At 40.0% G+C, this 27,793-nt stretch overlaps 1 protein-coding gene across 4 annotated transcripts in view; it reads right to left on the bottom strand.

Annotated features, from left to right (window-relative positions):
* EPHA6 (EPH receptor A6) overlaps window positions 1–22,418 on the bottom strand; it is a 515,545-nt gene extending 493,127 nt beyond the window's left edge. For all 4 annotated transcript variants that reach the window (XM_087755983.1, XM_087755985.1, XM_087755984.1 and 1 more), the window contains exon 1: window positions 22,206–22,418. In XM_087755983.1, coding sequence (XP_087612109.1) covers window positions 22,206–22,308 — 103 coding nt within the window. In that variant the 5' untranslated portion in view covers window positions 22,309–22,418. The remainder of the gene's footprint in view (window positions 1–22,205) is intronic.
* Window positions 22,419–27,793: the final 5,375 nt, after the last annotated feature.

Below are 27,793 nucleotides of genomic sequence, written 5' to 3'. Positions count from 1 at the left end.
GCAGAAGAAAAACAATGTTGGAAACTAACAGCATAGTACTAATACTTTTTAAAAAATAATTAAACCAAAAAAAATTCCTGCTAAAACAGTAAAGTAAAACCAGTCACTTCTGATATAACTGAAAATAGTCTGTTTGGTAACAAGGGGTTGTCATGTGTAATACACATGAAGGTGGAAAGCATTTGTGAGACTTCCACTGACCTGAAATGAACACGTCTTGGGCACAATGATTTGGCAGGTACAGGATTGCATCACTACTGCTGGAAATGCAGTAGCACTGGGTGACTTACTTCAAAGCACTGCTTGCTTTGAAAGGCTACTTGAGACTTAAGTGCCTGTTATACAACCCAGTGATGCAAGAGGAATGTCACTGAGGATCGCTGGAGCGCTGCCAAGGGACTTTGAAGGCAATGCCAAACATAGACTGTATAATACTACATCCACACTCTTACTGCAGCATATGGGAACCTTTATATTTGAATGATTATTGCAAAGGTAATGTTTGAATTAAAATTTGCATTATACCATTTTTCTTCAAAACTTTTTTTTTTCCCCTCTTTTGCCATTCTGTCTGAAATGTTTGAGCCCAGAAAATGTGAGAAGGGGACAAATCTCCATGACTGTGGAGATTAATTACTCTATTAAAGGAAAAATAGGGAATAATTTAAAAATTATTCTTTGCTCCTATCTGAAGACTACAATATAGTGAAAATGCTCAATTTGTCTGGGAAGGCCATCCAGTATATCATAGAATTATAGAACTATAGAATGGTTTGGGTTGGAAGGGACATCTACAGATCAACTAGTCCAACCCCCCCTGCCATGGGCAGGGATATCTTTCATTAGATCAGGTTGCTTTAAGCCCCATCCAATCTGGCCTTGAACACTTCCAATGATGGGACATTCACAGCTTCTCAAGGCAACCTGTTCCAGTGCCTCACCACCCTCATAAAGAATTTCTTCCTTATACCCAATCTAAATCTACCATCTTTCAATTTAAACCATTGTCCCTTGTCCTGTCACTACAGGCCCTGCTAAAAAGTCTTGCTTACAAGCTCCCTTTATATATTGAAAGGCTGCAATAAGGTCTCCCCGGAGCCTTCTCTTCTCTGGGCTGAACAACCCCAACTCTCTCAGTGTTTCTTCACAGGAGAGGTGTTCTAGCTCTCTGATCATTTTTGTGGCCCTCCTCTGGACACGCTCCAACAGGTCCATGTCTTTCCTGTGCTGGGGACCCCAGAGCTGGATGCAGCACTCCAGGTGGGGTCTCACCAGGGCAGAGTAGAGGGGCAGAATCACCTCCCTCGACCTGCTGGCCACGCTTCTTCTGATGCAGCCCAGGATACAGCTGGCTTTCTGGGCTGCAAGTGCACATTGCCGGCTCACTTCCAGCTTTTCATCCACCAGTACCCCCAAGTCCTTCTCTGCAGGGCTGCTCTCAATCCCTTCATCTTCCGGTCTGTATTGATATTGTGGATTGTCCAAGCCAGGTGCAGGACCTTGCACTTGGCCTTGCTGAATTTAATGAGGTTCACATCTATCTACATATCTATGTATCCAGTATATACATATATCTCTATGATCTAGCGTGAAATAGTTTTTACCAATACAACAAAGACCAAGCATGAAAAATCACTACTGCCCTTGTACTTCTTCCCAAGAAAGTTTGTTATACATAAGTACTTTGAAAAGCATATGAAGAATGCACTTTATGCTTCTCCTTTAGGAAATTCTGTAACTCATACAGACCCCCTCCTTTAAAGCCCCAGCATAAGCAGTTCCATAGAATCTTTTGTTTCCACCTTTCATTGAAGATTTTACCAGATGTAATTAAAGCAGAGAAAACTGGGTTGCAGAGTGACCTACAAGAAATATCAACACAAGTTTTTAAGTTCTGATAATGAAGCCTTCCAAAACTGCATGTTTTGCTGTTGTAGTTTCCTTTAAAAGAAATACACTATAGCATGGTTACAGAGCAGAGAATGGATTAGGTGGGTGGACTAGAGCAGTCAGACAATGAATTTTCCAATGCAAATTGATGGGGCTAAAAGGAAATGTAGTCTTATGGAGGTAGTGGTAGAGCTTCAGAAGGGCCAAAGATTGACTGAGGAATCTGAGGGAGAAATGGCTAGCCTGAAGACAAATGTTTGTATGGGAAGACTTGGTGGAAAGCAAGAAAGAAAGAAAATGTGTTACATGGAACAGCAAAAAAATTCACAATGGAAGACAGAACTAGGCTTGTAGGAAAACATGGATTGGAGACTGTTACACAGGAAAGGCACTGAAAAGTGGTGATGGGTAGATGGGCTGTATGGGAAGATGAAGAACACCGACTCTATTAAAAAGAAACATTTATTATTCTTTGCACATCAGGAATGATGTACAAGTTGGAAAGGTGAGGCAGCTAACAGGTTTTGCACATATTTGCTTTCATTAAGACAACTTGTCACCAGAATTGTGTCTAGAATCCAAAATATATCATCAGTAACTGATTTGTCTAAAATTCTAAATCACAGTCTTTCAAAATACAGCAATTTACAGGACATATTAAAACTAAGACAACTGAAGCTGTCTTCCCTTCTCATTTCAGACTGCATGACAGAAGCCTGTCTGCAAGAAACGAGGTTTCATTTTCAGTAATGATAGTGTTATTCTGGAGTAAACAGTATCCTCAATAGAGTTAGCATACATTAACTGAAGACTGGTGAATCTAAGAACAGTTTCAGGCCAAACATTTTTTTTACTTGTATGTATTTTTTCTCTACCTATAAAAAGGATTAGTGAGATTATAACGAGAATTAAATATGGAATGAGACAGAAAGAATCAGTGTTAAAAGGAAATATTTTAGGATGAAAATTAAGCATACAATCACATCCCTAATTAAAAAAGCAACAATAAAGGGAGATAATAAATTTGTATTCAATTTTAGATATTACACGTATTTCATAAAACCACATTGATCTAAGGCCTCTTTTCTTACAAAAGCTAGCTACCACCATACCTGAGCAATTTGAAATACTGTGCTTGTTACTTTCCCACCTGTTCAAAATCATTCTCAGACTATGAATATAATCCTATCTTATGGCAGGTTTCTCTACCCTCTACATGAATGCAATCAATTATTGTTTAACGTTGTTTCCCACCAACAATAATGAATGCCTTGATCAGAATCTCAGTGTGCTTTTTTGATTGTCCACAGTCCCTTCATTTCCAGTGCCTGCTCTCAATCAGAACAAGTGATTTAAATCTCATACTTAATTTAAAACAGATGAAAGGGGAATTTAAGATGTTTCATTCGTGTAAATGCCAAATTTATAACAATGAATATTATCTTTTATATTGCTATACAGCTTAATTTATTTCATCTAAGAGCAATAAAACAGAGTAAGTACTGAGCGATCCTAATAGCCAAGCAGAATCAAATTATGGAAGAAAAAGCTGACATCTGAATTATAACGCATTAAGGTAAAATTACAGCTGAATTTGAAGATAATTTCATTCAATTTGACTTTGAAAATGCAGTACTTTTTCAGCCTTATTTCAGTATTATACAAACTGAAAAGTGTTTTGAATCTACAAAAATTATGAAATATTATTTGTTTTTAGAGTTAAGATATCATTAAATTACTATTTGTGTGGCAACACCATATTGGTAGTGAACACTCTAGCTTATCATGTACATTTTGTCGTACAAATGTCAGAAATAAATCTGGGTTAGGAAACTGAAACAAGTTCTAAAAGTTTTTGGCTATTTTAAATAGAGAGCAAAAGAGGTGAGGAAGTGCATAAAAGGCATGCTTTTGAGACAGACAGTATTTAACTGGGCAATTTGTAGTGCAATTCCTCAAAGGTTAGTCATGACACGGATCTTATTTAATATTTACGTAATGTCCTTGGCCAAAGTAGGTTTGTGCTAATGAGATTTTTTCATGGGAAAGTTGGGAGGCATTGTCAACACAACTGAAGGCTGGAACACTATGTGGGGAGCTATGGGGAGAGAAGGAATGATTCTTCATATCGGGGATAATAAAGAAGGGAGGACATCAAATACAAATAATAAGACAATCCAAAGGGAGCTAAGGAAAATTTCTTTTATCAAGTGGGAGCCAAACCAACGTGCACATGTTAGTTGATGACAAGCCAACCAAGGACCAATCAAACAATGTGGGAATGAAGGAGACAAATGCCATCACAGAAAGTGTCAGGTATTTCTAATAAAAATAGTACTGCTGCACAAAGTACCAGAAAAATCTCACCAGCAAAACTGCACATGGCTCTGCTCACCTTTGTTCAATAAAGAATGAATTAAAACAGCACGAAGAACAGGCAAAAGCAACTGTAACTGTCATAGTGATCAGATATCTCTTGAATGAGAGTTGAAAACAGCATGCCAAAACCCAAAAGAAGAGATACAACTCCTCCTACAATAGTGTAGCTGGATAAAAATTGAGAATGGAAAGATGTTCTTAAGCTTTGGGATGACACCAACCCAAGAATAAATGAATAAGCACTGACCGCTAATAAATGCGGCTTATAAATGCATTTTAATTTCATAGCACTGAAGTTCAGAACAACCTTCCAATGGGGGTAACAAGGGAATATCACTTAACTAGGTTTAAGATGAAAACTAATTACTTTTTTATACAGCATCATAAGAGGCATTTGCTTGTGGTAACAGAACTCTTTCCCAATCCTGTGCTCCAGCTACAGTCAACAGAGCCACTTGATGCAATGTAAACAGTCTTAGCATATACCATTAATCCAAATACTATTTTTTCTGTCAAGAACAATTAAAAAAAAAAACTTTCAATACCAGTAATGTTACAGTAAAATATTTTCCTCACTTCAAAGGAAATTAAGCCATTTGCTGAATGATAAACTGACTCTTCCATTGCTGATTTCCTTTCCTGTCTTCGAGGCCAATGGTAGCTTCTCCCCTCCAACCCATTTCCTTTTGGAACACAGTAACAAGTACTTAAATAATTCTCGAACCCTCTTCACAGAACTACAATATAGATCTTTCTGAACTACTGCATTATCTTTAACAGAAGTCTCCAAAGGACATAACCCACATTATGGACTAATAGCCAGTAAAACTGAATTTTATGAACTGTAGCAGTTTTGAGCAATAAAAATGAAATCAGTGGACTGAAGTCAATGGCATTTCTTCCCTACCTTACACAGGAATGAATTTATTTTTTATATTTTTTAAAAATAACGTACTTTTAAAAAGCATTAGAACCTGCTTGGAGTCTACAAATATGTATGCTTACACGTAGAGATGACATGTCATTGAACAAATGATTTTCCCCCCCGAGCTAAACCCGAAAATTTGTAAATTAGAATGTTCATGTAACAAAGAGTCAGAAAAACTTGATTTCTAATCTCCTCTTCCTTCTTCTTCTTTTCTTCTCCTCTCTCTCATTAAAAAATGTACTGTTCCAAGTTATCTGAAAAAAGGATAGTCCACTGCTATTTTAGGAGCTTTAGTCATAAATTCTATCACTTTACCGCAATGAAAATCATACTTATGTTCCTTACAGCTGCATAAATGTTTACCTCTGCTCAAAGAATACTACCTCCATGAAGCTCACCAACAAGAACCTTATTTTATTCACAAAACATTTCATATCAAGACTATTTCTTCATTTCTTTTCGATTCGTAGCTTTCTCTTACTTTAAAACAGATCAAAAACCTTTTAACATATGTTCCATGTGGTAAAGGCTCCAAAACCCAAACATTCAATGTAATTTTTTTGTGCATGCTGAATAACTGAAGTCAATCTGAGCAAGTAACTGGCAGCTCAAATAATCAAGTCATTTGGACAATGTATTCACTGAATTTGGTGTAATCACATCTCATTTGGACATAAGAACAGAGGATATCAGAAAAGAAAGAATCCCTTAGGTCAGAGTCAATCATCCACAATCACAGTTAAAAACTGAAATACATTAATGCAAAAGAATGAACAGTTCTTCAACCACTCTTTGCACAGCTTGAATATCAACTCACTAACTTTCTTCTTTCCTAAACCCACTATAAAAAAGACAACCCTTAACTAAGCAGATGCTTAACTGAAGGGTATTATGAAGAACCCATCAATAGCAGGACTTTTTTTTTTTTTTTTTTTTTAAGATAGGAGTCCTTACGAACCTAATAAGTGAAGTATATTACATGCTACAGTGAAGGAAAAAATCTCCAACCAAAAAATTGTTTTGGCAGTCTCACCTGACCTGGAGAGGCAGAAAATTCTCATCTGCTCAGATGGTGGTAATGGGTCTTACTCTGAGTATATGAATGAGCAAGACACACAAACCTGTCACCTGCAAAGAGGTTTCTCCTTATACAGCACATCAGAACACTTCACTCAAGCCCAGTATTTATTTCAACCATTTTCTAGTGTTTCAAAGGCAAGATAAAATTCCTACAATAGAAAGAGAAAAAAAACCAAATAACAAGCTTCTGATTAACATGAACAACCCAAACAGACAATTCTGCTCTGCTGTCTTTCTCTTCCATTCCCAGCCTTTGATATTGCTTTGATACACTTTGATATTGCTGTCATTCCCACCCCATACCATCAGTACGGTCTGGTAAATCTCTGGTATTTAGAGCTGAGTTCTGTGACGCAGCAACTCCAGTTCCACCTGTTTCCTTTATGCCTTTTACATAAACCAGACATTGCACCTTTGAATTACAATGCATCCTTAATTTTATTTACATAACTGAGTGCAGGTCCAGATGCCTCACTTCAGCCATCCTTGTTTGCAAACGGATATATAGTATGTTCTTTTACTGCTGTGAAAAATTTTGCTACTTGGGGATTTTTTCATTCATTCCTACTTCTGGAATTTCAGGTTAATTAATGGGACCTTCCAACTTCATAGGGTGAGTCCCTTATATAAATGAAATAATCTGATTCCGCCAATGCTGACATACATAGTTATTAAACTCACTGGGAGCTGATAAGGAGGCTGTGCAGAACCCTAATGTAAATTATCTGCTAACAGAGCACATTGTCAACTCCTGTTCTGAGGTATATGTACAAGTGAAGAACGTACTTAGGCCAGGCATCTCAACAGGGTTCTCAAAATGACTTTTTTCTCAAAAGGCCACATTTCACTTTTATTCAAATAACATGGAAATAATACTGACAGCTAAGGAAAGGAAACAAAGAAAATGACCAGGACTTATATTAATGCAACCAAATCTCAAGTCATGATTTAGTGAATTTCTCAAAACCCAGCAGCTGTAGTGGGCTATTACCCAAGAACCTTGCTTTTTTATCTCTGGCTAGATGGAAAAGTTTGAAACCATCTACCACATTTTGCAAGACACAAGAAGTAAAAAGAACTCTACTTCACGCTCTACTTCTGACTCTGCCTCACAACATTTCGAAGTTTGGGTTTATTAAAACCTACTGGTATGTGCATTTGATTTCTATCACCAACCTTGGCTTGGCATCATTATAGTACACTGGACGCTATAAAATTCCCATTCTCTGTGGTATGCCTTGCAATACCTTCTTCAGTCACAGTTGATCTAGAAGCCATTGTGTTTCTCTGGGGCGTGGCCTTACAGCAATAAAATGAATATATAGCATGTATATTCATTATGTGATTATTATCTCTCTAGCTTAGGTCTTGGCTTTCTGCTCTGATACCCAAATGGTCCAGTTGTCCTTTCCTACACCTCCCTTTAAGAAAGTCACAGTGCCTTTCATTGACACACAGCTTGTTTCTCTTGAAACCGCACACTTTAATAGTGCCTAGTACAATTATGTCCTAACTGATTCCTCTTGAAATGAGCCTACAGAATGTGTCATAGTGCAGCAATATCTGGGAGAACACTGATTACTCACAGCTTCATTTTCACCAATGCAGATTTTGATGCTGAAATTATTTATCAATTCAAAATGGCACACCTCCACCTATGCCAGTCCACACACAAGGTTGAAGAGAAGAAAATGGATGAAAAAATAAAAACCTACTATTATTTGTTTTTTAAAATATCATTACGGGGTTACAATTCAAAGAAAAGGGTTTAACCCACTCTCAATTTCTAATCAACTTTCTTCATAGATGTTCTCTCCCTGTCCAGGTCCTATAATTAAATGCAATGGAAAGCTTAGAATTCACTACAGATATAGCTGGGGCTAGGAAGAGAAAAGTCTGAGTGAAACAGAAACATTCATAGCTAAAATTCAGATTGTTTAGTGATGCGTCTTGCTGATTCAAAGAATGGTTGAGGTTGGAAGGGACCTCTGGATGTCACCTTGTCCAATCCTCCGTGCTCAACCAGGGCCACCTAAAGTAGGTTGCCCAGGACCGTGTCTAGACAGCTTCTGAATATCTTCAATGTGGGAGACTCCAAAACCTCTCTGGGCAACCTGTGCCAATGCTCAGTCACTCTCACAGTGTGGTGTTCTCAAAACCCAAAACCACGACAGTGTGGTTGAGAAACACCACAGTATAGTGTTTGTCAAAACACAAAAATGTGTTTCCTGATGTTCAGATGGCACCTCCTGTGTTTCAGTTTGCGCCTATTGCCTCTGTCTGGCTCTGTCTTCTTTGCACCCTCCCTGCAGGTATTTACATACACTGATAAGATCCTCCCAAGCCTTCTCTTCTCTAGGCTAAACACTCCCAGCTCTCTCAGCCTTTCCTCATAGGAGAGATGGTCCAGTCCCTTCATCACCTTCGTGGCCCTTTGCTGGACTCTCTCCAGTATGTCCCTGTCTCTCCTGTACTGAGGAGCCCAAAACCAGACACAGTACTCCAGATATGGTCTCACCAGCACTGAGTAGAGGGGAAGGATCATCTCGCTCTACCTGCTGGCAAGACTTCGCCTAATGCAACCCAGGATATCATTTGCCTGGGTGTCCTCACTCAGGTCCTTTACTGCCAAGCTGCTTTCCAGCTAGCTGGTCCCTAGCATATACTGGTGAATGGGGTTGTTCCTCCCCAGGTGGAGAACTTGGCACTTCCCTTTGTTGAGCTTCATGAGGTTCCTGTCAGCCCATTTCTCCAGCTTGTCAAGGTTCCCCTGGATGGCAGCACGACTCTCTGGCATATCAGCCACTCCTCTAAGTTTTATGTCATCAGCAAACTTGCTGAGGGTGCACTCTGCTGACAAGGAAGTGTTCCTCTCAAACTGCAAAAATGGGGTTTAAATCAAAAATACAAAAAAGTGCAGATACCAAAGAATCTTCTGTTCTTGAGCAGTAATAATAATGCACAGTTATTTTCCAAACTATTATTTGTAAAAGAAAAAAGGTATTTATTGGAATTGAAAGGCAGAGAGGCAGGGTTAACAAACCTCTTGGGACTTTTCAGTCACTTTTAGTTATGAACTGGAAAAGGATTAAATTTTTGCAAAGGCCAATTGGGTGAAAAGATCAATTTGGTAATCCTGTTGAGGGAGGTAAAAGTACTGTTCTGCATTAAAAACTGACTAGGAGGCAAAATGAAATAGGAATAAACAGCTAGATATTGTTGACAGAAACTACATAGCAAGATGAAACTATGCTTTGTATTAGGATCACTGTTTGATATATTTATTAAATGGAAAGGAAGTGACTAAAGACCACAATCCTCACCCTCTTCTCCCTTAAAAAGAATGCAAGTCAGGTACAACTATGCTTAAATTGCAGCGGAGTAAAACAAGTGTATAGAGGAAAGTAGGACAGAAAATCAGTTCATAAATTATTTTGGACTCATCTAAACATTCAAGCAATTCAGAATTTCATATAACAACCAAAAAAAAAAAATTTAAACAAATTAGGTTCCACATAAGACAAACTAGATTATAAAACATTCAGCCCTCCAGGCTAAAGCCTGAACAATCAGATGAGCTATATGGTAATTTGTTCATTAACCTTTACAATGTATGTACTGTGATCAACCTGAACTAAGAATGGAGGTACAAATGCAAATCAGGAAGAAGGATGACTGTTGTCAGTAAATTTTAACATTATCTATATGCAGTTCTAAATGTCAACATCTAATCAAGCCTAATCTATTATTGATTTTCTTTTTTGTTTTCAAAGTATCCATCTGTGGCACCAATTTCAATCAGCTTTTATTTCTTGAGGCACATCTCTCAAGTATAAAATACAACTATCAGACTATAGTTATTAAAAATAATTTCCTAATTTGCTCTAATATGATGGAAACCCACTAATGCTAAGGCTTCAGGACATTACTTAAAATCAAACCTACTTGTTACAAAATTAGTAAGGCAAATTATTAGTAGTAAAGTGAATAGGCTAAGCATTACTGGAACTTTTGATGTACTGTGGCAACAACAGGTATGCCATGAGAAAGGAACAAAATGGGAAACTAGCTACAAGTGTGACCTCCTTTCTAACTATGGTTATGGCTCATGTTACTTAACTCTCTCATCTTACAACATAGTTTTTTGCCTCTTCAACATTTTACAAACTAAAATATTCTACGTCAAACCCTATGTTTGAAGTAGACTTCTACAAAAAAATTCAAATAAAACTGTTCAAACATTTTCAAGAGCGAAACAAGGGAAAATATGTTTTGCGTCTTTACGTAAAGAACACTAGCATTTCTGTGATTTCAAGCATCTTGATGGACATTCACTGATGTCCTTTGCTATAAGCTCACATTTACCCACACCAAACATGTTCACTAGAGCAATTTGAAATTTTGGCACTGCCAAAGCTTCTCTATGCTTCGTGCATTCCATCCTTAACAGACTCTATGTATCAATCTGACTGTGCTGATACTGTTGCCACAGAGCAACTAAGCATACTCCATACTAAGATTGCAAGGCTGTGCAAGATGGTCCTTTCATTGTATCTTCTGGCTTCCAAGTCAACAAGTACAGAAAGCTTTCATCTGTATTTGCTCATCTCATTCAGAGCTCAGAAAGAGTGGAAGGACAAGGAAGACAAACATCCCAAAAGAAATGCAGCAAAATGAGGAATGGAATCATGAAGAACTAAAAAAAAAAAATAATATAAATAAATAAAAAGGAGATTGTGGGCACCGATGGACAGAAGCCATCTAGTGGAAGAATAAGGTTAAGAAAGGTAAAAAGAGGAAAGAAAGGAAAGGACAATTGAAGTGATAGAAAGAACCACAGAATGGGAGGTCACGACCATTAGAGCTCTTATGCAACCTAGAGAGGACAACCCTGGTGTGTTACCTGAAAACAAGCTTATTTTACTTGCAAGTTTCAAAATTCCTTTGCTGCTTAACATAATCTACTGGCAAGGTGCATGCCTTCATTACCGTCTAATGCTTATGCCATGGAAGATGGCACCTCTCTTGCCTTAAGTAATTCAGATCATTTAGTAGAGGATTACACTGCCAATGTCAATAAACCATCATCTTATGCGAATGATATGTGAAGAGGGAGAGAAAAAATGAACTTTTTAAAAAATAAAAATTGCAGTAGGAAAGGAAATTTCATATTAACTACATTTTTACACTAATGGGATTAGCAAGTCCCACACTTAAAAGTTAGGAAAAGCCAGGACAGAAGTAGTGTCACTACGGCCCACAGTCTACATCAAAGATAGCTGGGTCCCAAGACTGTGGGAGTTAAACCGCACCATGGGCCAGCTGGCCAAGGCTTCTGCTGCAGGACTGAGGCCTTGAATTCAGGAAGGTTATTAAGAGATCAGGTATGCAAAATGGCACGAAAGTTTCAGATCTTTGTGTGGTACAAATCCACTTCATCTGCATTCAACATTTTGACAAACTGAGTTTTGATATATCATGGATTTTTAAAATAGGAACAAAATGTTCCTAGCAGAGAACAACTTAGTTACGTACAGGAAGAAAAAAATAACGATGAGTTTTGCTGAAGACTACACTGAAACGCAAGGTATTATATGTACCTCTGCCACCTACCTCTGAGCACATAAAAAACTAATTCCTTGGAATATGCAGTGGGTGTCACAAACTGGTCACCTAAGCTAAAAGCTTTGGCCTTTAACTCTTCTCCTTAGTTCAGTGGCTATAAAGACATAGAAGGCTTGCTCAAAAGAATATCTTGAAAAATAATAGTTTTGAAGAGATTCAACACTGAGAAAATAGCTCTGCGTGCAGCCTAATGTTTGCACAGTGCCATGTATTAAACAACGGCAACAAGAACTTCCAACCACTAGCATTCATTTCTCTACACTAGATGAGATGCCCTTTAGATAGCCTATAGAAAAATGGAGTGTATGATAACATCATTATATTAATCTGCCTGAAGAGGAACCATTAACATGACATGGATTACCATCTGATTTCCTGCTTGACTTTTACAATCCCAGATTTCTTCAGAAGCAGTTTTTATATAATGCCTCTCTCTAGTAGACCTTTTTTTCTTTGAGCATTGTACACAATCATTTCTCTCCTTTTGAATACAACATATCTTTATCACTTCCAATATACATCATTTTACAAAGGCAAAGTCTTACCCTTAGCATGAGATGTTCCTCTACATTTCTTAAAGAAGTAAATTAAGCTAACTTTTTCTGAAATTCTTGGTCTGGAAGTCTGTAATTCAATGACATTTTTTATCATATATCAAAGTCACAGGGTAAACATTCTTAGTGTTGTCTCAGGAGCAACAGAGTTTCGATGTCCATCGCATCTGATGGCAGTCTGAGTGCGAGTTTGGCTGAGAAGCTCATGTGTACCACACCTCTCATCATGTTTCTTCATTCCTAAATACTAACAGTATTCATATTTACCTAAATTAAATGTTCCTCTAAGAAATAAAGTCCACTAAACTGAATGATTAAATCTAACATAAACCTCTGAGTGGGTGTTCCTGCTGGATCATTCTGGCACGTAAGCATTTACCAACTTGAGCAATACAAGCAAAAGCAATCTAACAGAGACAAAGGTTTTACATCTCCCTTACTTTCTCCTTCAAAGATCTTCCACAGCCAGACACAACAGAGTATGAAGGACTACGCAGTTTTATATGGTCCCACTTTGTTTAGCAGAAAGTGCTGGATTCAAACCACATTTTGAAATATGAATCCCTCATCCAAATGCTTTTCATGCAATCAATTTCCAGTCATGAAGAATGGAAGCACTACAGAAAAAATGTCTAGGTCTCCTTTCATATTTTTTAATATGTCCAAAATATATTTGAACAATTTAATTCTAAATTTTAGCAGGATCTTTTCTATAGAATTTGATTTTAAACCAGCAGCTGGAACCCACTGGGAAAACTGGCCTGGGAAATTTGAGAGAGAGAATCACTTTTACCAAGATTAAAATTCTAGTGTGTTATTTTACAGAATGCTTTCTAATTCATTCTGTTATTCCTTTATTTTAAGCTAAGAAGCAACCAGCAGCCAGAGAATACAAATTACAGCAGCAAGTGCACTCTAACCAAGGGTCCTCAGCCAAGACAAATCACTCATTACATGCATCAATGATACTGTTTGCTACATGTGACTTTTCCCCTTTTGTTCTAGGTGCAGAAGCCATTAAATGGATTGAGTCGGTAGAGCTCCTGGTAAATATACCTTTTACTACATCCTCACTCTGTGTGTGTACCTTCACAGTGGTTTGTTACAGATGGTGCCTACTGTCCACCTTTCTTTTTGCATAGAAGTGACACAGCACTGATTTTATTCTAAGCTAAAACCTGTATAATTTAAAAAACCTGTTGGCATGAAGGAATGCTGTATTACAAATGCAGTTAACATACCTGTATATTAAAATGTTCACTCTGGATTGCTATGCTTATGTTAGTGTGTCTTACGTAAGTATTGTCTACGCTATCCAACAGAGCTGCGCTGACTTATGAGGAGCTGCTGTGCATCTAGCCCTCATTAACTGGGTGATACTCTTTTTGGAGAGCCTGTCAGCAAATAGCAGACACCCTCAAAGACCGTCTGGAACGCAGTCAGCTTAGAACAAATAAAATCACCTCTCAAGAGGAAAAAAACTCTATCAGCTTCTTACAAATCTACCTAAACACAGACCAAGAATTTCTATTAAAATAAATAGTATGACACTTTAAAATTCTTGTTTCTTCCTAGAGACTTTACGTAGAATCTTAAAGTATGAAGACATACAACATGGGCAACAGTGGTAGAGGGAAAAAGGGACAGCGGGTGAAAGGAGAGAAGGAGAAAGACCTTTTCCATGTTTCTTATGCTGGGACTGTTTCGTACCAGCTGGCGAAAGGAAGAGAGATCAGCGGACAGAGGCCAGCCCTGTTCATACATCTTCCCCTGCAGCAGCATCCTGGAGAGTGTGTGGGCTCCTCTGTTGCACCAGCCCCCCTCAGCCCCCATGTTTTCCAGAAGAGTATTTCAAGCAACATTAACACCACAGTTAAGGAAATATTAAGGGTCATGAAGCTGGTGACCAAGTGAATGAAGCATGGCCTTCTCTGGTGGGTAATACAAAGAAAATCAGGATTTAATCTTTCCTCAAAATTTCAGTTTGTCACCTTCTTTGCACAGAGATAAATCATAGTAACACAGAACTTTGAAACAAGGTGTGGTGTTTGGCAGAGAAGTTTATGTGGGGGAAGTTAGGGATAAAAGCTTGAAAACATTGGGATCATTTAAAAACAGATTTTATAATATTCTATTCCTTACAGATTTTCAGAGAACAGGAAAAAGATTCAAATCTAAAGTTCTTTATTTTGATTCACCTTGTTTCAAGTCCGTCTTTGACATTCATACAGTTTGTTCTACATTGTGTTATATCACTAGCATTTTTTAATTATGAAATGTTTCTAGGGTTTTGAATCAAGATTTCAGAATTGTTGTTAAATGTGAATTTCACCTTTTTATAGTTAGAGACAAAGTACATTTTAAATCCTTGGATTATTCTACAGAAAGGAAATTTTATTTTCAATCTAGATATAATTTTCTCATAAAATAAATGTTTTTGAATTTTAAAAACTGACCCTACTGGACCATCAAAAGAAATGTCAGTCCAGAACATTACAGCAATTTTTAATCTAGTCTTAGTTTAAAGATCAAAATACCCCTACTTTTTTTAAATACACATAATAATTATTGGGGCTTTATGTGTTTAGAATGTGAATAGATTCATAAAAGAAAGTAATAGTAGCTGCTGGCTTAAAGGTTGAGGCATACTATGACATACTGTAAAACAATTGTTTAAAGAGCAGAAAACTATTTGTAGAGTATCATCAAGCAGGGGAAAAAAAAACCACCCATGCATTGTTTGGGTGGTGTTTTTTTATTATCTATTAAAGTATCTAAAGCATCATAAAATAATCTTCATTGATTAAAATTAATAAATCTCTAACTATTAAATTATCACCATTATCAAGTTATTCAGCACCTTTATGGTTTTTTTATAGGATGATAGAATTTAGTCCAAATGCAGAGATCCAAGACAATAAGTGATAGAAATGCTAACATACAGAAGTATTATGTTGTGGGTGAGACAACTAAATCGGCAAAATTTTCCTACTGACTATGAAAAACTTTAGGGGTTTTTGTTTTGGGTTTTATTGGGACAATTTTGGGTGGTTGTTTTTTAATACAATGCAAGCAAGAATTGAGATACATTTAATACAAGCAAGCTTCAGATATGCATATAAAACATGCAGTTGATTTAAAGCCAGGATTGGTCTCTGAGCTGTGTTCTGTAACACGTTAAAATTAGTACTTACGTTACAAATGGATGCTGGATTAACTGAACTGACTTCTCTTTAATGCCTACCTATTTTGAACAGACTTGCTCTTAGACATGGGAATGATCAATAGCCTAGCTACTCAAAAAAAAAAGGTGTTGAAGGCTGATAATGAAAGCATCCCTGGAACTAGTATAAGTATTGCTGGAATAAGTGGTAGACTGGAAGACTAAGAGAATTACACGAGAAATGGACCAGCTGAAGATAATTTCACTGTTAAATTTAACAGGCTTTTTTATGGTCTGGAAATATTCTGGCATCATTACAACAGAAGACAGAGTGATGATTTCTTTGAGGAATAAGTACAGAAATGGAAAGAATTGTTTACAAATGCATTTTAAAAAGTCCTAAAAATAAAATTAAAAACCTGAAGATCTATACGTATTTTTTTAAAACAGGTCATACAAACCTATTCCAAGTAAGAAAAAACAAATATTACTAGAAAAATCCTGAATTTTACACAAGCTGCCAAGAGAGAAGTTCACAAAACCAAAAATGATAAGGAAGTGGCACTCGACAATTAGAAGTAATCTTAGAGAAAGGTCTGGGGAATCATTTTCTCATAAAGTTGAGTAGGTTGATTTGTATAGACCAGAAAGAAATCCTGCAAACAATTTCATGTTTTTATCATGTAAGAGGAATCACCTTTTCAGTAGTAATTCTCAGTTCCAACACCATATCATAAAGATTGGTATATCATTTACAAGTTCAAAACTAGCTTCTGAAGTTGTATTGTTCACAACAGATAGTTTTTTGTTGACCTCTCCTGCATGATAACATGGTTCCCAGAGGTCAGGATGGATTTTGGACAAATAATTTCCTTCCCTACTTGCCTATTTCCATACTATTTACCATTCTTTCTCTCTGTCACAGAGTTCAGCATGTTAACGGGCGTAACAAACAAAAGGCCAGCCTCTTCTTTATGTCAATGTCAAGTTAGAGAAATTCAGTGATCCTAATGGAAACATTCCATCTTACGCACACAGCTGGAATAAGAATATATCCTAACATAGCTATGCTATATTGGGATATAAGAACAATAAAATGCTTCTCATATTGCACACGCGTATCGGTTTCTAAATATCACTAATCGGTTAAAAGAGATTTGAAACATGTTAAGCTTTTCATTTTTAAAAAAATTTAGCCAACAAATTGGATATTAACTTACTCTATATCTTACTGACAAACAATTTACTGACCTTTTAGACTTTTCTAAAATTCTCAAGTGAAAAGTCTAACATCAGATACCCTAAGCAAACCCTCAAGCAGAGTTCAGATCTAAGTAATTAGATATAAAAATATGTATCTGGAAACATGGAGGAGATTTCTATAAGAAAAAACTGAATTTCCTGCATGCTTTTTCCTTCTCTTATTTGTAAACTATTTGACTTGCCAAAGGAAGTATTGTCTGGCCAAAAATTAACTGTTAAACTCATAAGAGGATAAGAATGGTCATTCTGGATCAAACCCAAGGCATATCTGATCCAATACTGAAGGCCAGTTTGAGAGCAGCCAGCAGCAGAGGCTTTGAAAAGGACCTCAGTAGAGCAGGCAGATACAGGACAGTCGTCCCCTCTGCGCTGGTGGCAGTCTGGTTTCTAGGAGCTATGCTGGCTCGTTTCCTGATGCAGGCATGATGCTGGCTGAAACTGAAAACACTGATCTCTGAAGAAATCATGAGAGATGGAAAAACCACTGCTCAGTAACTGTCAACTGCTCTCTTCAGTTTGTTTTTCCATACTTCCTTATAATATTTAGCTGTAATTTTGACTTGCCTCCTTTCTCAACATGGTCAAGTTGTATACTTTTGGAAACACTTTAGTTCCTCTGTGGTGTTTTCACACCCTCAAATTACATGCGAGCTACTGTACCGACTTGGGTTTAAACTATATCTGCTTAAGCTATACATTTTTAAATTTTTAATATTTCCATACCAATCATTATCATTTGTCCAAAACAAATTAACGAAGTATCCAAACAGCACTCAGTACTGCCAAATACAACACCAGGAATATATCACGAATATATTTGTTCGTCTCATACTTATGGCATACAAACCAAGACTTTTGGATAACAAGTCATTTCATGCACATCTACAACTGCAGAGGTTCCAAAGTCTTCATTAGCACTAAAGTCTATATGGATGTGGGACACACAGGTAAAAATACTTTTAAAAATCATTTCTTAATAGCTTGAAACTAAAATATGATTTTGCTTATGACTTCATCTACACACTTAAAAGGGAATGACACACTTTTACTGCAATGGTTTTGTTTATTTAATTTTCTCATTTTTCCGTAATGCTGTAAATGCTCACAAAAAATACTAACTGGACAACTGAACAGCAGAATCCACCAGGGCGAGTAAAAGACAGGCAGCAGCACAGCCACCTTCACAGTACCTTAAGTCCTCCAAGTAAGAGATACCCTCTAGCAGTAAAACATCAGTCTCATTCACAGAGAAGTTCAGTCTCTACAGACACTTAGTCCTGGGTCTCCTTATTGCTACAGGAAAATTCCGAGTGCTGTATTCAGAAAGAGTGCTTATCTGTGATGGATTGCACTTATGTAAAAATAAATATGTGAATAAAAATAAGCCAACTTCTTCGAACTGATGAATAACTCAAGGTCATTAGTAATCTATCTCAGATTTTAATACAGAATCAAAAAGCTTTATTACCTACTTTGAGCTACCCAATTTACATCAAGTGTAATCACTATGAAAATAAAGGCTATATGAATTTCGGAACCAACATTTGACATTATTTTATACCTCAATTTTTTTTGTAAGAGAAAGAAAAATGAATGCAGGTGACTTCTAGAAGGAAGCATAAAAAGACCAACCTTGCATAACCTGACAAGATGTATCGATACCTGGTAACTGAAAAAGCAACAACTTCCTTTTACAGCTCGCTGGTAGACATGACACATTATAAACTCCGCAAGTTCTATAGTTGACTTCAGAAATTGTCTGGTGACACATTATGGAAGATATATTTTAAAATAAGCCAGGGTACAAAAAGTCTTTCTGCTTTACACATATGTGGAAACATATATGCGTGCATGCATGCTTAGCACAAGATACTGTCGAACTGTTACCTGATGCGACCTTTATCTTAAAAGCTCATACATGTCTTGCACAAAAAAGTTCACAGCTCAGGCACTATCGTCTGTATTTTTAGGTTTGAGAGTAATTGCCCAATTCATTGTGTTCTGGCAACCAAACAACAAACCTACAACACAAGCTGAAATCTTGCATAATAATGCAACTTGTTTGTAACCGGGTGTCACGGACAACTAATGAAAATTTAGATGCACATGCAAGCACTCACCCTACACCATTAAATGAGGCTTATGTTTCAAGCAGTTCTGTTTCAGACTGCAGTGGTACATCGTTCCTATGCAGCTCCATGGCCTCGCCTACCTGCAGGGTTTTTCTTAGCAGAAAAAACTAGCCCTTGGCATGGTCACAATTTGGTTTTGAACTTACCACTCCATTAAGATGAATGAGTAAGTTCACTTCCCTGTCAATAGTATTGTTTCTGTCTGCCTTGCTACAGATACTGTGAGATACCACACATTGATTTACTGGGTGAAGAATGACAACCTAAGAGTCTTGGAACTATATTGAAAATAAATATGTGCGTATATATATATATATATATATATGTATCTATATATATATATCTTTCTTTCTGATTGAGGAAAACAAACAAAAAGTTTAATCCCAACATAGTAATAACAATAATTTATAAGACTGGATTATATTACTTCTCTGAAAATCCCTCTTTAGTAACAGGAAATGAAGCATTAAGACTGAAGGGGAAGGGCTGTCTGTTTACTGAGTCGGATTAAGAAACTTATTCCCCTTCCATCTTTTTCCCCCAAACAATCAAGAAACCCAAACAAAACATTCCTTTGCAATTTAGTATCAATGCTGCTATGTTTGTAAATACAAAATAGAAGACCAACTATATCAGATAGCAAAGCCAAGCTAAGTTGTAATTATTATAATTATTATTGAAAACCCAACAGCAATCATTGCAAACATGTTTCCAAGATGTACATTCTGAAAATACCACCTTATGAAAACTTAAGAGATCTTTTTTTTCTCAGTTAACTGCACAAGACTTCAAAAAATTCTTCACAGCTGGGATTCCAAATGTTAGTAACCGGCATTTTAAACTTACACATTTAAGCGTTTACATAGTGGGTATCTTCTTTATAGTACTCATTTTCTTTCATCCAATTACTGGATTTAGAGAAAGTCATCATTAAAAGTAGACACTTTTGCTAGCATTTTATTAATCGGGGGTGGGGGGTGGGGGGGTGGGGGTGGTGGGGTGTGCATTTTGAAGCACCTGTATTAATTCAGTAAATTTTCAGTTCACGTATCTTTTGTTGAGTCACACTTATTGACTTCTGTGGTACAATAACAGTATCAAAGATAAGAGGTCGCTCGCTTTATTGGAAGTTTTGAAACAAGGTGCAAAAAGAGAAGTTATTAAGAAGTTGGGTAATTCATCGGTATTCTATGCAGCCAATACCGCAATACCTGAACTTGTTGGATAAAGTTATGTCAACATCAAAAAAAACACTTAATCCTTGACAGACCTTTCTTTCGGCTAAACTGTTTTGGTAACTATTTTCCCTGTTCTTCACCTGCTTTTTAAAACACTGTTTAAATATTACTAATTTAACCCCAGGAATATCAAATACTAGTTTAGAAACTTAATCTAACTTGCATTACTTAATAAAAATTCTTTACCTTCGACGCTGATAGTGCGTCTTGGTTATTCTATAACACAAGCAAATAAATTTTTTTAAACTGCATTCACGTGTCTTGTTAGGCCTTGCGGTAACATAGCAGACATTAGCATGCACTAATGAGAGTGACATAAAAGGAAAACTGTGTTGTACTACTGTGAAAATCTGATATCTTCTAAGACACAAGTAAGGGCAAAATCTAATACAGCATTGATATGACTATGTTACACAGTTACAAACTGAAATCATTCATCACGTTTAATGTAGAAGAGGGAAAAGAATAAATACTAAACTTGGAATGTCCCTGCCATAACTGACCCTGATTACTCAGGGTATTTCTGGCTGTACTATCATATTTTCCTACTTTCTAGACATGTTATTCTCTCTTCTTACTGTTACCCATATAGATACAACGAACATTGAAAATGGATTGTAAAACAGAAGTGTGAAAATGTATGAACTATATATTTGACAGTACTCCACGACTAAAACCAGTTTGTTTTCTCTGATCATTACTTTCCACCATAGCCATTTTCAGCACTCCTTTCAATAACAGCGAGTACAATAATTTCTGTCAGAAACAACATTTAGAGCTACCCTTCAGTTCCCATATTTTCACTCATGTCGCACTAAAATCCCATAACACGCAAGCTAAATTGTACAAAAATAGTATTAAAAGTAGGCAAGACTCTCCTAATTTAGGAATAGACGCATCCTACATCCTCCACAACTTAAGTAGAGATATGTGCATTAAACAAACAGTTAAGGAAATGCTCTGCTCTATCCAGATGTTCGATAACATATAACGTGATGTTTCACAATCGGTTATGGGGTTTTTTTTCCAGTTCTTCCTAAAAAATCTGATATCCTCTGGATGTGCTATGCATTTTTATTTTTATTTTTCTAAATAGGATGATTCCCTTCTTAATCTAGAGACATTTTTCTTAAACGCACATATTACAAGCTAAGGAATTAAACTACTGTCCCCAGTAGGACTGGATGAGCATGCACCTGTGGCAAAGACTTTAAATGGGATTCTTTTTCAGATAATCAGACCGTTGCACGTAAAAATTAGGTGCTAAGGACAGCCAGGCACCTTCGAACAGTTCGCTGACGAGCAGCATTTCTCTTAACGCGGGGTGAGCTCTCTCAAACCCATTCGGAAGACGCTTTGCGTTCGGCAGGAGTAAAGTAAACCTTAAAACCACATTTCAAGTAAAAAGATGCTACCGCTCCCCCTCACCGGGAGGTAACTTTCCGCTACGTGCTGTTCAGCAGCTCAGTCACAAACCCCGGCGGCCAGGGGTGCCCGTGGAGAGCCCGAGGCCGCCCCGACGTTACCTCCTCGCCCCCGGCGCCGCTCGGCGGGGACGGCACCCGGCCGCTCCCGGGACACCGCCCGCGGAGCGGGGTAGGCAGCAGAGGCCGCCGCTCCCCTCTCGCCAAACACCCAACTTCTGCGGGGTCGCGGGCACAGGCGGCGGGGGGGGCGCCGGGCGGCGACCGGCCCCGCGCTCCCTCTGCCCCCTCAGCGGCCGGGCGAGGCCGAGCTACCGAGAGGGGCCGGCGGGAGCACCGCGCCCGGCCGCTGGGCGCCCCGGCACCCGCCACCCCGCTTCCCCAGGGCGGGCGGCGCCGGCGCTGCCGGGCGCAGGTGCGGACCCCCTCCCGCCGGCGGCCGCCCACCGGCCCCTCGCACCCCGCGGCCGCCGGAAAGTTGGCGGGAGCCCGCCCGCCCCGCAGCCCCCGGCCCCGCGGCCGCCCTTACCGTGGTTGCTGGCGACGTGACCGGCGGCGGCGGGGCGCGCTGTCAGCAGGGGGAGGAAGAGGCCGACTCTCCAGAGCAATCCCCTCACCTCACAACACCCCATGGCTGGTGCCCGCCGAGCGCCCCGCGTCCTCGGCCCGCCGAGGCTGCCCGTCCTCCTTCAGGCCAGCGGGGAACGCCGCCGCGGAGCCCCCGCCCGCCGCCCCGGCGGGGTCCGGTGCGGCCCGGCGGGCTGCGCTGCCTGCACTGCCGCCGGGGGCTGCGCGGGCCGGGGCGGGCGCATCCACCAGCGGGGTCCCGGGGCACGGCGGCGGCCGGGAGGGCGAGGGCGGGCGGGGGCGCCGGGAGCCCCCGCTGCCGCCCTGCCGCGAGGGGCGGCGGCGCTGGGAGAGCTCCGGCAACTTCGAGGCGGCAGCGGCGGGGGGGTCGCGCCCCGCTCCCTCCGCCGGCTCCGGCCGGTGGCACCTTCAGCCCCGCACAAGCGCCCCCGGCAGCTTCAGCAGCCTCCTCCGCGGGAGCAGCCTCCTCCCCCGTCCGCGCCGCACGGAGCCCCGCATCCCCGGCCGGCGGCAGCGCCGAGGGGCTTCAGTTTCCCACGGCGGAGGGTCTCGCCCCCGCCGCCGAGCTCCCGAGGCGGGAGGGGCAGAAGGGCCGGGCGCCTCCTCACGCTCCCCGAGGCATCAGGGAAACTTGCGGGGCGGCATCCCCGGCCCCTCCGCCGCCGTCCCCGGCGCTGCCGCTCGCCCCTCTCAGTCTCTGTCTCTCCCCCTCTGCCGCGGAGCAATCAGAAATCAGGCGGCTCTGGTGTGATGCTCGCTGCTCCCTCCTGATTTGCGTGCCGCCCAGCCGGCTGCGGTTTTTTGGTGCCGCCGCTCCCCTGCCGCCCGCGGAGCGATCGCCCCCTCCGGCGCGGCCGCGGGGCCGCCCCGCTGCGCCCAGCCCGGCGGCTGCCGGGTCCCGCCGGGAGGCCAGCGCGGCCCCGCGCCGGGGGCGCTCCGCCACACGGGCCCCGCCAGCCAACGGGCGGCCCGCCGCGCGCGGGAGGGACAGGAGGGGGGGCGGGCGGGCGGGCGAGCCGCTGGAGCGGCGGCCCCTCCTCAGCCGCCCGCCGGAGGGGAGCGCGGGTCCGCGGCGCGGGGCGTGCGTGAGGCGGGCGAGGAGAAGCGCCCCCTCGGCTCGCCGCTGCCGGCAGCCCGCGGGTCAAATGCGGCGGGTTCGGCGCTAGAGGGGGTTAGTTGACAACGGAAGGGAAAAACCGGCCGGCCCGGCCGGTGTGGTGCGCTCCGCTCGGGAAGGGCCGTGGCCGCCGTTTAAAGGAGCGCGGGGCGGGCGCTGCGCCGGCCCGGGCCCGGGTCTCCACCCGCAGGTAGCGGGGGGACCCGGCGGGGCGTCACTGACCGGCGCGACAGGCAGCTGCGGCGGCGGCTGGGCGCCGCTTCTTAAAGTTACGCCAAGGGGGTACACGAGAGCAGCAAGCGTGAGCCGGCCGCCTTGGGCATCCCCGCAACATTTACTCTTTTGGGGGTTTTTAATTTCTCCGTCAGGTAACAGGAGCGTGTGCGGGGCTGGGGGTGGGGAGGCCGAGCCGGGCGGGAGGTGAGGCTGGGTGTCCTGTGAGCGCTGCCGGCTCCCGCCGCCCCCCCGGGCCTCTGCGGCGGGCGGGAGGCAGCGCCAGCGCCTGGGGGGTAGAGCCCACCCCGGGCGCCGCGCCTCTCTCTGGTCTTTAATCCTCGAGCATTTCAATGTCCCGATTCGTACAAAGACAGGGAAAAAAAACCCATAGGAAGATACTCAGATCCCTATTTCTGAATATGAGCTCCTAAAATCAGGTGTCTAAAGCCACACATAGGAGGAAAAAAGCTGTCTGATTCCCAAGGCTTCTGAGTGTCCATAAATGCCGTTGAAGTCAACGGGTAATGCAGCTGCAAGGTGCTGCACCAGAGAACGTGACGGCTCCCGCCGAGGTGCCTAAATAGATGTTCAGAGAAGCTATAAATGGAAACAGTTACTTTGTAATGCAAGAAGAAAGAATATTTTAAAAATTACTAATTTAAGGATTATTTTCAAAGGAGTTGTTCAACAAGCGAAGTCAACACAGAAATACATATTTGGGGTTTTTTAGAGGAATCTTTTCAGATTACAGTAGGCCCACAACAATGCAGTATTTCTCATATTTAGCTGTATTAACAATGTCCTATAAGGAAATGAACCTTTATTCCAAAAGAAGGTTAGCAGGAAAAGCTTCAGGAAGCACCTATAAATAGTGAAATAGTCATTAGTATTTTGTCTTCGTCTCATGGGGGAGGTAAAAGGAGAAAGTTCAATTTTTAGAATTTGGGGGTTGGACTAGATGCCCTTTACAGGTCCCTTCCAACCCAAACTATTCTATGATTCTATGTGTCACAATACTGTTCTGGTTTAGAATTAACACGGTCGAAAGGAAAGTAGCACTGACATTACACGGTTAGCTTTTTGGGGTAATTTGGTGAGAATTCAGATTTCTTTTCTGCTCCAATTCTTGCTTCAGTAGAAAGATACTTCCCAACCACACTGCCAGAAAAAAATTAGTGCAGGACATCATATATGAAGATCCCCCAAATTAAGATGAGTCACTTGGGTGCCACGCATTATCAATACCACTGCTTGTCTGCAACCTCTGAAAAAGACTTCGCGTGTGTTAATGCAAAAGGGCAATTTGCACAGCAAAAGTAAACTGAGACTCCTTCCCTCATGTCTGCTGTTGCATGGTAAAGATTTGGGCTTTTTTATAATAGGCTTTCCTCAGACAGTCCTAGTAATGCATATATATATATGTTTATATATGTGCGTGCACTCTTCATATACTTATGTGCACTTGTGCATCTCCATGTACCCCTGCATATACATCAGGTGGGCACGCTGCACATTATGCATCCTTACTTGCCATTAATGAAGCCAAATTAGACTTCTTCAAGGAGCTTAGAAGGTCTGGCTTACCACTTCTTTTGCTTTTACATGTCACATCAGACTGCAGCTGAATACAAAAAGGAGGCAGGGAAAGATGTGACAGGAGCATAGACAAAATCTTTTTGTGTTTCCTCTCACATGCAAAGCGTAGCTTTGTCTCCTGGTAGCCTTGAACTCCAGAAGCCACAGGAAACTGTTAGGTAACAAAACAGCTAAAAGGAATGGCATTTTCTCTAAAGTGACCCTTCACCAACTTTTAACTGGCTGCAGAATCTCCGGGGAAACAACTCTGAAAAAACATCACCCATTCATCTACACACAGATTAAATTTTTATAACCTTGTGTATTATCATGAATTTCAAATTAAATCTTAACCACCGTGCTTTAATCTTTCAGATGTATGCAAACATGCTAAACGTAACAGAGGAAAGCAAAAATATTAAATATAAAAAGGTAGAGTCCTATTCGTATACTATTTTTTTCCTGAAATTTAAAGCCACTTAGTATTGTAAACAGTGCAGCAATAAATTTTGTAAGGGATAATTGCACCAGGTAAGACAAAGAAGAGGAGCCACAGTTTGAGTGCCTACATACTTAGATTTCTAGAGAGTATATTTTTGTAGAAGCAAGGAAATCCATATATTCCCGTTCTTAAACCAGAATTTGGTCTGTCCTGGGAACAGAAAAATAGCTATTCTATTTTTATTGTTATTTTGTTAAATAAAGGGATCATCTTTCTGTTAAAAACAAACAAAAAAAACCAAGAAAGGAAATGTAGCATAGACATAGAATTACATGTAACAGGCTGTCCTTTCTTCTTTAGGTAGTTACCTATACATAGTTTATCTTTAATGTACCTCAGTTGTGTTAATTATAATAAAAATGTGGCTTCCTGTAAAAAAAAGAAAAGCCATTCCTTTTTCTAAAATTTCCCATAATATAGTGTTGTGTGTTAGTCCTTTGAACCATCATTCACAACTGTATGTGGTTTAGTGTGATCAAAGTAAACATTTTAATTAAGACACTGACAAGAAACAGATTTACAATAAATTTAAAGCAAATTTTCCATGCAGCACTCAATAGGTTTCACTGATGTTAAAATTACTGTAATATTTGGACCACGACACCTGCATTAGGATTTTTTAGAAGAGTAACACTTGCACGTACTGACCATAACTATAACATGTATACTAAGAAAAAATGCAATGTAATATTGATCCCTTAAAGTCTGAGCCAGTAACTTTTTTAGTGAATACAATACACTGCTGATTTGGCAGTCTAACCAGAAATGAAGCTTTTAATAGTATCTCTCTTATTCAGGGTTATAAATTACACTTTCCCATAAAAGTAAAAGTTACCTCCATTTTGTTATACATTATATTCTTGTTTCTGCAGAAGTACACACTTTTTGTTTGTTTGTTTGAATGAGTGGTCCTTTTAGTTTACTAACATCTTTACTTTTTAGCATATTTAATGACAGGCTAACACTAGATGACTGCTGATACTTTTCCTTCTTCCTACTATAGTCCCCAAATATGCTTATGGGATGCGCAGCAATTCACATGAAGTTTTTTAAGTATTTGCAGATTTTGACAGTTTTCTGTGTTCAAAAGCCCACGTCCCTACACGCATCAAAGGAAAAAAATTAGACGGTTAATAAGGTCTCAGGCTTATTACCTCCCCTATTATTGATACAGAAAAAGGTAATGAAAGAAAAAGGGATGATAGTCAAAAAGAAAACTGTAGATTCAAAGAAATCTGCTAGAAAGATAAGAATACTAAAACTAGGCTGAATAGGTATTTGAATTCTGACTTGAAAAATGTTATTTGAATTACAGAACTAACATGAACACTTTAGTCACAAATTTACTATGCTGCAGAATATTTTGTTATAGGCAACGATTCCTACACCTATAGGATCCAGGAAAGTCATTTGCCAAGTGTTGCCTGTTAATTACGGAAGTTACATTACTAGATTATATTTTCCTTTTCAGTTGGCTTGTATATAGTATGGACCTCTTCTGAGCACACTAATTCTAATGCTCTGCACCGTGTAAGGTGCAATTTAATTAAGTAAAAATGAACCAATTATACTGAACAATGTTTTAGGGAAATTACTGACAAAACGTGCAGTATAGTAGTTTCATCCCCATCTTGTTACATGCACAAGCTTTGAATTGCCTGAAATTATTTTTACGCTAAAACTACTGAATCACAACTATAAGAGTATACGATGTACAAGATCATAAAATGTTACGCATTTTTCAAAGTTTACACATTACAGTTACAGAAGAGCCTATATGACAACCCTTTCTTCATCTCCAGTATTTCCTTTCGCATTTCCATATTAATTTATAAAATAAATAAAATATCCAAATTTTAAAGGGGTGATACAGACAAATCAGTTACCATGTTTTGCACTTGCAGTTTCTTCAAATAAATCTAATTATTTGGATTAATAGGCAAAGCAAAAGATACAGTCTAAGAAGTTTATGTTTTGCAGGAAGGTCTAATAGTAATAGAATTGTCCTGGAAATCTTTCAAGAATAGCAAATTGGTTGGCGGTGAATATTTTCAATATTTAAATTTAGTGAGTGGAATGTCGCTGCAGTGGGGCCAAGGGATTCCAGATAAAGGCAGCA

Source organism: Nipponia nippon, unplaced genomic scaffold (genome assembly GCF_047370975.1).
Source record: "Nipponia nippon isolate SJK-2023a ecotype South Korea unplaced genomic scaffold, ASM4737097v1 scaffold_2, whole genome shotgun sequence".
Taxonomy (NCBI): Eukaryota; Metazoa; Chordata; class Aves; order Pelecaniformes; family Threskiornithidae; genus Nipponia; species Nipponia nippon.
Note: the sequence above shows the minus strand (reverse complement) of the source record. Positions and strands in the feature narration are given on the sequence as shown.